At 37.8% G+C, this 12,874-nt stretch overlaps 1 protein-coding gene across 1 annotated transcript in view; it reads right to left on the reverse strand.

Annotated features, from left to right (window-relative positions):
* Nucleotides 1–11,090, reverse strand: part of LOC137592608 (protein unc-13 homolog B-like) — a 99,184-nt gene extending 88,094 nt beyond the window's left edge. Inside the window, exons 1-2 of the mRNA XM_068310880.1 lie at nt 10,987–11,090; nt 9,021–9,108 (exon numbers count right to left, since the gene is read on the reverse strand). Coding sequence (XP_068166981.1) covers nt 9,021–9,108; nt 10,987–11,027 — 129 coding nt within the window. The 5' untranslated portion in view covers nt 11,028–11,090. The remainder of the gene's footprint in view (nt 1–9,020; nt 9,109–10,986) is intronic.
* Nucleotides 11,091–12,874: the final 1,784 nt, after the last annotated feature.

Genomic DNA, 12,874 nt, shown 5'->3' on the forward strand with positions numbered 1-12,874 from the left:
GCAAATATTGCTGAGAAAAATATAGATTTAGACTCAAAAACTTTTACATTAGGACACAAAATTCAGGGACAAACTCAGCGACAAAGGCTCAAACCGCATATTCTCATTTTATAGGGGATCCTGCTCAATTATTATGATGTCCAGTCTTACTCTTTTCCGTTTAGCTTGTCCAGTTAGGGGTCACCACGGCAGGTCATCCTTCTCAATGTCAGCCTATCATTTGCATCCTCCTCGCCAACACCAACTGCCCTCCTGTCTTCTCTCACTACATCCACCCACCTTCTCTCTGGTCTTCCTTTTGCCCGGTAGCTCCAAAACTCAACACCCTTTTCAATATACTCACCACATCTCCTCTGGATGTGTCCAAACCATCAAATCAAAGTCTCTCTCTAACTTGGTCTCTAAACATCTAATCTTGGCTGTCCCTCTGATGAACTCGTTTTTGATCCTATTGTTGCAATAAATAAACAGACTAATAAACAGACTTCCAGGCCTGCCTGAGTTTTTTAGGTTTCTTTACTTCATAATACTGCAAAATACAGACACACGCACATCAGCTTCTTCTCTGTGCACCCCAGGCTGTCCATATACTCAATATGCAATACTTGTTCACCCCGCAAAATACTCAAAACATTCCCCCTATTCTGTACATTCAGAATATGGGGAGTAATACAAGACAATACAGGGTGATAGGGGGTGCTCAGTGTTTCCCAACACGTGACCCACACTATCCAACCTGGCCACTCCTAGAGAAAACCTCAACATCTTCATTTCCTCCACCTCCAGCTTGACGTCTTGTCTACTTTTCAGCAATAAACGTTTCCCTTTATTCTAGCATTGACTTCTCTGTCCCATCAGACACCCGACACTTTTCCTCCACCTATTCCAGCCTGCTTGGAACTGTTTCTTCACACTCATTGTTGCTCTGGACTGTTGACCTCAAGTCCTCCAGCTTAGATAGATAGATAGATAGATAGATAGATAGATAGATAGATAGATAGATAGATAGATACTTTATTAATCCCGGAGGAAATTGCATATATCCACTGCTCAGGCATTACTTAACAAATAATACTGGATAAACACCAGGAGAAAAGGAAACACTGACATCACAGGACATACCACAAGACATACACTACACTAACAGACAGGCACATGCAGCATTAACAGGACTTATATACTAAACTATAACTAAAATATAAACAGTAAAAAAAATTAAAATATTACAGTATAAAAATATAAACAGTATAAAATAAAATCTAAACAGTATAAAATTGAATTAAAATATAGAACAGTATAAAAAATAAATAAATAAATAATGTATATATATATATATATATATATATATATATATATATATATATATATATATAACAGTATAAAATTAAATTTAAATTAAATTAAATTAAATCCATTTTCAACCCCGTGCTGACCTCGCCACCTCCCCCCCGCTCCTCCTGAGAGAGTCATTGTACCCCCTGATGGCACGGGGCACGAAGGAGGACCTCAGCCTCTCTGTGGAGGCACTGTGTGACAGCAGTCTGCCGCTGAAGGTGCTTCTCTGCTGGGAGAAGGTGGTGTGTAGGGGGTGCCTGGTGTTGTTCATGATGGCCTTAATTTCACTTCACTTCACTTAATTTCACTTCACTTCACTTAATTTCACTTCACTGTTTATTCTCCCTGTAGCTTCAATCTTCCTTTTTCACTCCTCTCATTTACGCACAAATGATTATGAAGTACAGCAACTATCATGAACTTTTAATTCTTTCAACCTTATTCCTTTGCTATACAATTCATAGTGATATTTTTACAAAACCTTTTATCTGGATTCCATAAAGGCAGTATTTCAAGCTATACAATACCAAAGGAAGGTTATGTAGTGCAAAGTAAAGTAGAGGGTTCCTTTCTTGAAATTTAAATCAGTCATGTTTCATGGCTGCAGCAACATTTGTTGAAACATTTCTCTGAGAGACTCAAAGTAAGGCTAATCTTTTCTCACTGTTTTGCCAAGGAGACCTAATGGCCAAATAAATGCCTAGAAATTTTCTCTGAATGGTGGGGGAAAAAAACCACTGCGCTTGAAAAAGTGAAATCTACACAGTGGGGAGAGTTTTTCTGTATCAGACAGCATCTTTTTTCACGCACCACATTAACAGATGTGGCTGTTCATTATTTTGTCAGGTAATTAATTTGAGTAGCATTTTCATAATTCAGTAAGAATATTTTTCCTTTCATTTGAGCCCTTGTGGACACATTTGTAAAGAATAATTGGACGTTTTTAGGAAATATGTTTATTCACTTTCTTGTAGAAAATGAATGATTGATACCATTGTAATCTGCAGTCTGCAGTTTAATTATGTAGCTGATAAGTAATGAAGTTTGAAGACCGGACAGGTAGCTCAGCTCTCACCAAAGACCTGTCACTGCTCTCTAAAACACACAATAACACATTTCTGTCTGTTTTGCTGAGACTGGAACATGTGGGGAGAAATGTGGTGTTACTGATGTGCTGCATCCTTATTTGGGAGTGATCATTTTTGAACGATCATTTCTACAAAGCTCCCAGGAGAGATACAGCAGAGAAACTAAACGTAACAATCTGTATGAACAGTAAGCTGAAGGTTTACTTACTAGAGTTATTTTCCTTGTTCCTTGCTGTCTTTCTACGATTCTTATCAAGGACAAATTGATAAGACATTCATACTGATCAAACAGCACAAATTACACACTCTGCGCAGACTGACTGATTCAAGAGCAGAATTACTTTTGAAGCACCATTAAAACTGAAAGATGCAGCTGTAACAGAACAGAAAAGAGGACAAACAGCAAAAGAAATGATAATAGTCTGTCTTGGACTGGTTAGAGTACATTATATTCATGTAAATGACTTTTTTAGACAGAGAAGATGAAATACTGACGTGCTTTTTTTGGTGACTTATAAAATAATTGATTATTTTATAGTTCTTGTTTACATCACTCAGGTTCTGTCAGGCATGTCCAAAAAGAACCTTTTTTCAGACAAATGTACACATTGGTAAGGAAATTAATTTGAAATGTAGATAAAAAAGACATTTGCATTTACATCCCTGGTTCTTTAGCTGTTTTCTGGAGTTTCATTTTAATGAAAGGTTCTCCCTACAGCAGGCAATTTTCATTTTTACAGCAGTGTATGGATTACTGCAGACACACATAATCTCGTGCTTCTGTCAACAAGAACTGATGCTAAAAACTTGGAAAAATTACAAATTGAATATTGAGCAACTGTACAAGGTATAATCGTTTAAACCATCAGTAGATCCGAGGGTGTGGCAAAAATACACTCAAGCTTGTGACTCAAGCTGAAATCTAATTGGCCACTGAAGGCCCTCAACCCTTTTTTGTTTTTTGGTGGTGGCTTAAACACATCTTGTGACTATAGTGATGCTGCAATAGAGCTGAAGTCAAAAGTATCAGATGCCTGTTGCAGCCCCTTGGTCACTAATTGCCTATTAGTGTTTTATGTCTTAAAATACAAATGAAATAGGCCAATCACGACCCACCTCGAAGTGGGTGTGGTTTTGGCTTGGCAAGTCTTTGCTGTAGTGTGTGTGTGTGTGTGTGTGTGTGTGTGTGTGTGTGTGTGTGTGTGTGTGTGTGTGTGTGTGTGTGTGTGTGTGTGTGTGATGAGGTGTGATGTCGACTAGGATACCTGGCTTTCAATCTGAATGATGCCTCACAGGAACTATATTCTGATGGGTGTACAGAGCTAAAGAAGGAGAGGAGAGAGGGAAGCTGAAGCCAGGGACAGGGACCTTTGTTGGAAAAACATGAAAAAATGCATGCTGCATATTATGGGACCTAAATAAAAGCTAATCTCCGTGTTGGGTGAGATGCCAACGCATGTGACAGAATATTCCTCTTGACGTCTTGGGTATAAAACCCAGCTGGAGTGTCAAGAACTAATGTTCAGTAAAAATGTTGTCATTCTGATGTTTTTGTACAGGACTGTCGTGTAATAATATTTGCCAGGGATTTAGTAGCAGCTGCATTCTATATCAATCCATTGCATTCCACTATAATTAGATTTCAGCTTAATTAGCCTCAAGCTGTATGCTAGAAGTCTGGAAATTTCTAACTAGGGCTATTTACAGAGGTGAACATGAAAGCAAAACTGTTTTGCAGCATATCAGCCTGTACTGCTTGTTTTTGACCCACCAACCCTCAGGTTGGGTTTTTACTTTAATAAAAAACGTTGCACCTTTTTCCTGTTTTATTTTGAATAAGTCATTATGTGTTATGTAAGTAAAAGAAAAGAGTCCTTCAGTACTTTTCATTTACAAGAATACATTAGTGGCCAATTGATTCCCAAATAATCAACACATTGTGCAAACAGATGATCCTTTCTTTCTAAATACACAATCAAAATCAATTCAAACAAGTTTGTGTTATGCTGCTTGCAAACAGGTTCTGCAGTGCACTGGCGCCATGCCCGGAGTGTCCCCTGCCTCACGCCCCCGGTCGGCTGGGAGAGGCTCCAGCAACCATGACCCATGAAGCGGGTATGGTGAATGAAAAATGAATCCTTACAGACAGACATGGATAAAGTATAACTTTACCAACACCTAGGTCACTGTGTTTCAGAGTGGTTTGTGCTAAATATGACAGTGTTTCCATAGAAATATGATGTGGTTTACATCCAAATGTGCACAGAGAGAGGGTGTTTATCCTCTAATGCAGATAACTCCCGACCAGTGGAAAACCTGCCCCCAGCCTTCCTGACTTAAATATTCGGCGCTCATATATTCATGTTTTTGAGAAATTAAGTAATTCTTTAAATGTTAGCAAAAACAAAACAACAAACATATACAACACATAATTTACTGTAGAACAACATATGTTCTGCATGATTTAAGTCATTAGTTTAGAGAATCTCTTTAAGTAAATCAATTTTCAGCAGAATAATCACATGAAGAAGGACAAGTGACTTTTGAAGTATGGATGGATGGCACTGAGGCCTGACCGGGAGCCACAATAAAAGTCTTGTGGGTGGAATGCAGTGACATCTACTGTATATTACATTCAGTTGAATACCCTTCACCTACAATTAGCCTCCTCAGGAAGATCAATGCTGTGTGTTTGAGTCTCAGCAGTAACGCAGACAAACAACTTACATCCATTTCTGGCAGCCGCTTACCCCTCCATGTTTTACACGTTACCTTCTGCCAGCACAAAGGAATCCAATACTGGTTCATTAAGTTCTGCAGAAGTGTCATCAGAGGCCAAGCAGTTTTACACTGGAGTAAGAAATTCAATGATTACAGTTTGAGTGATTCTGCTGACAAACCGTCATGTACTGTATGTCATCAAACTACCTGCAGCACTAGCCATACTGAACTTTAACATGGCGCTGGCTGCACTGTGATGGTGAAAAACATAGCATGTTGAATGATGCTGAATAAACATTCTTCTTCCTCAAAATGCCTGGTCACTGGTGCACAGCAGCTATAATTTTATACTCTAAATTACATATCATTGCCTCCACAGTGCTTCAAAGACCATAATTTAAAGTACATTCATGATGTATATTTAGGACGTGCCTCACAGTAATATACAGTTATTTACCGACTGTTGAAGCAACAGATAAATCTATTGTTCCATTCATGTGCTCTCTGCCACATCACTCTATTTTCCATAGCAACAGAACTTGGATTAAGTTCACCTCAACAAATTGGATAAAGATAGCTGACAACACACACACATTCACACGCGCAGACACATGCACACACACACACACATACACACACACACACACACACACACACACACACACACACACATACACACACAGGTAATGAGGGGTGAGTTGTCAGCCTCCCGCTAGGGGTCTTGAACATGATCAGGGGTGGAATTTGAAGAAATAACCTTTTGTTAGTAATCAACTCAGGACTGCATGAACTAATTATCCTATCGGATCTGTGCTGAACTGGACCACAGGGGAGGCATTCTCACCTCTATGGAGGTGTTCATCTCTTTCGCTGTGTTCAAATGCAGCAAAATATGTATAATTCATACGTTTGTTTATCCCACTAAGCTCACATCACTCTGTGTTCATCAACTGTCTGCATGGACGGGAAAACAAATTGTGATGAATTGTAGCAATGTCCGGTGGGAGACAGAAGGTTGTAAAAGTAGATTTAAGGAAGGGTGTTACACTGGAAACATGTAATGTTTCACTGATACTAATGTCAAAACAGTAACCAGTGTCATATTCTGTTGTTCAGCAGCATGCCTCTTATCGGTGTGATGAAACATAATTTGACATTCAACCATTGTGAACGTAGCCTTAGTTCATTGGCATGAAAACACATTGAAGCAGCAATGTTTCGAGATACAAGTTTAATTCATTCCATGACTGAGCTCATAAGTCAAACAAATGTCCTCATTTATGCATTACATGCAAACTATTCTTGCACATAATTAATGATATATAACTTATGTACACAATGATAAAGCATGAAAAGAAATGCAAAAGTCATGAGCACACACGAGCTACGTCTTTACTCTGTAAAAGAGAACTAGATCCGGCCTCAGCTGATGATGTATCCATCCGCTAACTGGTGGGGTTTCCTGAAGCACGACTCATAACTTGGATTTTTGCTCATGTCGAACAAAATTATGGACAGAGCAACGACACGAATCTGAAACAAGAACTAAGCAGTCAGAGACCACAACATCCCGCGACACCCCTGAATTTAAAATTGTACCATGACCTACTTGCATAGGTCAAAGATCAAAGCTAGTGCTCTGACCTACTGTCATTGACCAAATCACTAGCTTTAATTTATGGTCTTACTCACAGTCGCCTTCTCCCTTATCTTTCTATCTTATCCAGTTCCTGAGTGTACAAAAGTTAAAATTTGACCTTGACCTAGTTTTCTCAAGGTTAAGGTCATCATTTCATTTTCATCCCCTTTGTCGCCTGAGTAATGTGCTTTTTGTTTCACCTTTCTATCTACAACGGTTGTGAAGATATTTGGTGGATTAACGGACGAACAGACGAACACACAAACACTGACAATTACAAGACATCACCGCTTTGAAGCGGGATGTAAAAACTCATGTCAGGCACCTCATATCTCAAGGTATCTGAGATTGTATCTGAGATGCTCATATCCAAAAAACATATAAAGAAATTCACAATTTGTGATTTTTTTTCAGCCACACCCTGTTGTTAAAATGTATTTAATTGTATTTTTGAAGAAAGTTTGGTGCAAATATCGATGCTATGATTTTCAACTACTGTATGAATGATGTGTTGCTAAAGAAGACATGATGATGGGCTTCTTTAGAGATGTTTTTGGTTGTCCAGAAAGTGTTACAGAATGTCATGTCTGCTCTTGAACTTTGAAAATAATTGTTGAGAAAATAATGTTTTGAATTTCATCTGTGTGCTCTTCTTCCTCAATGAATAACATAGATGTAATTAATAGGAATACATGAATAATCTCAAGAGGATTGCAAGACCAAAGATAAATGTTAAAATGGATCCAACAAAGCTGAAATTGTCCTGAAGGTGAATCCCAATCTTTTCTTTAGAGTTGCAGCCTCAGATCTCTGACTACATGTCTGCTGTTATTTGTTGAGCTTCCAAATTCTATCATGCACACTTAACATACTGAAGTACTCCTCAAAAACATATCTCAATTTAACTAAATACAGCACATTGTTTTCAGCTATTCTGCCATGTATAAAAATAAGAATATAAAGCCTTCAAATCAGAGAAACTAATTCTTGGTACACAGACCCCTGGTGTACTTTCAACAGTTTGCTCAACTGCACTCCTGCTGGCAAGACAACAAATGCGGTAGTCGTGGGCCAGATGCAATTGAACAACAGGCTCTTCAGTGAGAGAAATGCTTTTCAACAGAATTGTAAACCCAATTATCACTCTAACAACTGGTAGCCCGACTGAAATGAACTTGAGACGTTTGCCAAACCATGCTTAAGTCATCCATCTCACCACTGCCAGCGACTCCTGCATTCCTCTCAATGCTTCCCGTTTTTCAACAACTCTTGAGACACAAAAATTATGCTCCAAAGCCCATCAACAGATTCTAATTTTAATCAAATGTGGGTGTGGATTTTCAAGTGTGAATAAACTGGCCTGGGAATCCAACAAAAATAAAGAGACACAAGACTGCACTCTAAGGTTATTAGAGATAAGGACCACTCACAACAAGATGAGCCAAGGAGGGATAAGGATGTCTTCTGTTGTTTGAACAGTGAGTGATCAGCACCTTTCCAATGACGGTGTGTGATAAAATGTGTGTATACTACTTACATTTTGATGACTTCTCTTCCATCTGTGGTCAAGAAGCTGGTCAGAACAATTTTTTTTCATTTTAAAGTTAAAATTAGAATCACATGCATTTAAAATTCAGGTATGAATGGCTGGCATGCATGTTGTGCATCTGCATAGGTTCAATGTGTCTTCAAGGGATGAATTTAAATCAAAATGATGTCCTCAATATGTGAAAAGACGCATTCCTGCAAAGTTTAAGCTTACTTCATACTTACACATACCCCCCAAAAATACAGTCAACTGTAAAAACAAACCAAGCTTAGATCCTATAATATGACCAAACCTTTTGAATCATAGCACCATAGGTTGGACCCAAGAACTTTTTGCTCATAGTTCGAGGAAACTGAGGAGACTATGTTGGAAAGGGGTTTCAGATAAAAATTGAAACATTTATGAAGCACAAAACTGGTGCAAATTGCACTGGTTTGACTTGAAACTCAACACCCAAAGGGATAAAAGATGTAGAGAAAATATTATCACAGAAAAGAGAGGAGAAAAACAGAAAAAAGAACAACACTGATTTGTATGTATTTGGGATTTTACTAGTAAGTCTGTGTGTGTGTGTGTGTGTGTGTGTGTGTGTGTGTGTGTGTGTGTGTGTGTGTGAGTGTGTGTGTGTGTGTGTGTGAGAAAGACAGGCTGACAGACAGTAGCCACAATGGGTAGGGAGTTGTTCTACCTTGAGCAGCTGTACTCTGACTCTGTTGTATGCTTTCAACCAGCGTACTTTGGATGGAGAGCAGGGTGGAGGGCCATCTCTAAAGAAGCTGAGAAAAGTGCAGCAAAAAAAATCATCAGGGATAAAGACGCATGTTTCAAAAGACAACAAACAGTCAAAAGATTCCTGAGACAAAGGACTCGACTAAACTTCAACTTTGCTCAAGAATGAGTTTTTTATCAAATGCTCTTCATAAGGAAAAGTTTTAATTTACAACAGGGACGTAAAAACATTTATTTGTCAAAGAGGAAAATCAATATATAATATGTGATTGATTTCCTTCAACATCAACCGTTTGAAACCACAGCTATGCAACAATTATCCATCTGAAACTCTGAACTTTTATTTTATTTTAGGGTTCTTTCCTTCACCTCTAACAATTCTGTGCGTTATATTGCCTTTCAAATTCAGTTGAAAGTGGGATTTCTTTATTGTGTGCGATATTGATTATTTACATTTAAGTGATACCGTATTTACAATAAGGCTGTGTTCAGTGACTCTAAATGTTTGCACATTTCCTTTAGAGTATTCTCAGCACATACTGTGGAATATAATGTAGCCAAATTAACAATAGGACACGATGAAATACAATTAAATTTAAACACAATTTAGCTGATAAAACCTGAGCTTCCAAACGTCATCAGTGTATCAAAGTGGATTGTGTAGAGAAAAAGAGTATCGACTGATCTTGTCTGCTTATTGTGAGATGAAAATAATTAAAAGAATGATGCTGCTGGGTCTTGTGCTTAAATGAACAAACACCTTTTGTAGTAAGGTTAAACAGTTATTACATTTGTTACTGTTGGACATGCAATTACTGTTTTTCTAAGGAATTCACATTTTATTCATTTCACCCACTATAGACAAAATGTTTTTTGTGGTCCAGCCCTAAAACCCCAACTGATTTGAGGGGCAATCGGTCCCACTGCATCTGGCACAAACGAACAAGAGTATTACTCCCACATTAAAAAAATGGAGGTTGCAATGTGATGTTGTTGGGATGCTTTGTTGCTACATGTCTTAACTGACTTGACATAATTGAGGAAAACATGAATTCTAATCTCTATCACAATATTCTGAAGGACAATATCAGATAGAAGATCAAGATAAAGTGGGTCAGAAAGCAAGTCAGTGATACAAAGCAAAAGAACCCAAGTCTGATAGGCTGAATGAAATGAGATGTTTGAAGTCTATCTAGTCAGAGTCCAAACCTGACCCCCCATCAAAAAAGCCACAGCAGGTTCTGCAAATCAGAGCATTCTCACAAAACTCCAATGTAGCTGCACTAAGGCAGTTCTGCAAAGACACACCACTGAGAGGGTCATCAAAACTGCTGGGCTGCAGTGGTCACTGTCAAAAGTGAGACAACCAACCATACTGTTCTGGAGGAGGAATATTTTTGATGTATGCACCAAATAAATTTTTTAATTTTTTTAAAATAAACTGACCACCTAAAACATGCATTTTATGTTTAATTTGCCATTGCTGTACATTAAATTATATTCAAAGCATTGATATACTTAGCTTTGTGGTGCACAAGCAATAGAAGAGCCAAAACACTTTCACAACACTGGAAAATGACCAGCCGTAACATTTATAGCCACTGATAGGTAAACAAATAACATTGCTGATACTCCAAGAGTGACACTTGTCCTTTGGTTGGACATTTCTGTGGAGACATTTTGATGGAAGCAGGAAAAAAATTGGTCTATATAAAGTTCCGAGTGGCATGACATCATTATCAGTTAATTGTTTTGCCTCTTTTGACCCTCCCCCCACCTCCCACAAGATGCCCATACATTAAAGTGGATTTTTTTTTAATGCAAAAGGCTTTCCACCAGCTTGAGTTTGTACTCATTAGAATACCAATCTAAGATGACAAATCCTTCTCAAAATATTTCTCAATAAACCTGTCTGTTTTACATACTTGATTTTACTTTGTGTATTCTCATTATAGTTGTCAGTCATAGGTTTGGTGACCAAAGAATCATCGAAAGCATCATTGGATCCAGGCTCTTGTGATGGATGCAGCTCCTTCTCAGCCTCTCCCTCCTGCTCCTTTTGGTTTTCCCAGGTGGATGGCTGACTTTTGAGACGGGGACGAGGACTGGTGGGATCTTGGCTCTCCTCGGGCTCAGAGCTGAGCTGGGAGCTGGCCGGGCTGAGGTTGCCTGATGAATCAAAGTGACGGCTGTCTGGTGGACTGCGGGAGGATTAAATTGTTGTTTAGAATATAGTAAATATTTAGAAAAGCAACATGCAACTGAAAGAAGAGTTCAAAGTTTTAGTTCCTAAAACTCAATATTCAGGAAATTTAAACCAAATTAACATAATTTGTAAGATTATTGGAATTTACTACTCATAATATTAAAATTTATTACTGTATATCATTATAACAGAAAATACATTTCTATATTGTACATTCTTAAAAGTGAATTATTTCAGTTTCAAATACATGGTTTTATTTTTATTTAGAATACTTATGTTGTATTTTCTTACACAAAACTAATTAATCTGAGAAAATGAGCACTCGGAGTAACAGAATAAAAGACACTCATTACATCAAGGGAGGGGTTTAGGTAAAACAAGGAAAACTAACAGGATTTAATGGGGTCAGCTGAATGAATAAGGTGGATTGTAACACATCGTCAAGAGAGGACTGCTATCTTTTCAAAGTTTGATGCTCATAATTCATGATGGTAATCGAGCAACAAAATGGTGATTGGCGCTACAGCAGTTTTTAATCGTCATAAACATTGTGCCTAAAAGCCTGTATAAGGATGCAGTAAATTACCTTTTTAATTTAATTACTACTGCAGGGAATTTACCTGCTCACATATTGCATGTACCACTTAATGAGAAAGACAGGCAATTATTTCATTGAATGTGTTGATATGTCAATAACATTGAAATTAATTCTGTAGGACCAATGGAGATATAGTTAAATGTTTTAATAAAAAGTGGCTAATACAACAGAGGAGTATTATGTGGCTGCTAGATATGAGAGTGCTAAAAAGTAAATGGCTTTCCTAAGCATGATTTACTTTGTTTTGGGCAAAGGCCAAACTGATTTTCACTATTTCTTGTACTCAATTGTGTAGGCCACCTCTACGGTGTGCACTGCTACACCATCATAAATCTATCCGAGGTTGATTCATACAAGCTAAGTGGCTCAGACTTGAAGAATAATTAAGAAAACTGCAGGGAACAAAGAAAGGTGAGGCTAACTATGTAGAGATAATGAATGCATATCACATTTTTTCACATATTGCACTTCCATTGCACTCAGGAAAGCTTTTACTGAGGCAATGTCAACACAGAATACCACCATTACATTACACATTATGGTGAGCACCTTTCATACAAGCTATCATTTACATTCCTTGACTTTGATGATGAAACCTACACTTTATAATCATTATTATGTAGCCTGTATGACTATTAAGTGGATGTACAATAAGTGATAAGAAATAAATTTATCTTGTTGAACCAAATATAAAAATTGAAAAAAAATTATTAAGAAACTATGTTATACTGTATTTTGGGAAGGATCCAGGAAAAAGATTTATAAAAAGGAAATGAAGAATTGTGGTCCAAAAGAAAACTAAACAGGCAACAAACAACAGGGAAGGGATTACATTTTTACTCTACATGAGTGTGATAAATGAACATCATTTATCATACAATTTTTACTAGCCTTTTCACAGCTTCCTTTGTCAACAAGTCCTTTGGCTGCTCTGTGTCCAAACCAGCATGCATGATGTCAGGGGTGCCAGCTACACTGCTATCTACCTCACATGGGGTGATCTCTAATT

This window comes from Antennarius striatus, chromosome 3 (genome assembly GCF_040054535.1).
Source record: "Antennarius striatus isolate MH-2024 chromosome 3, ASM4005453v1, whole genome shotgun sequence".
Taxonomy (NCBI): domain Eukaryota; kingdom Metazoa; phylum Chordata; class Actinopteri; order Lophiiformes; family Antennariidae; genus Antennarius; species Antennarius striatus.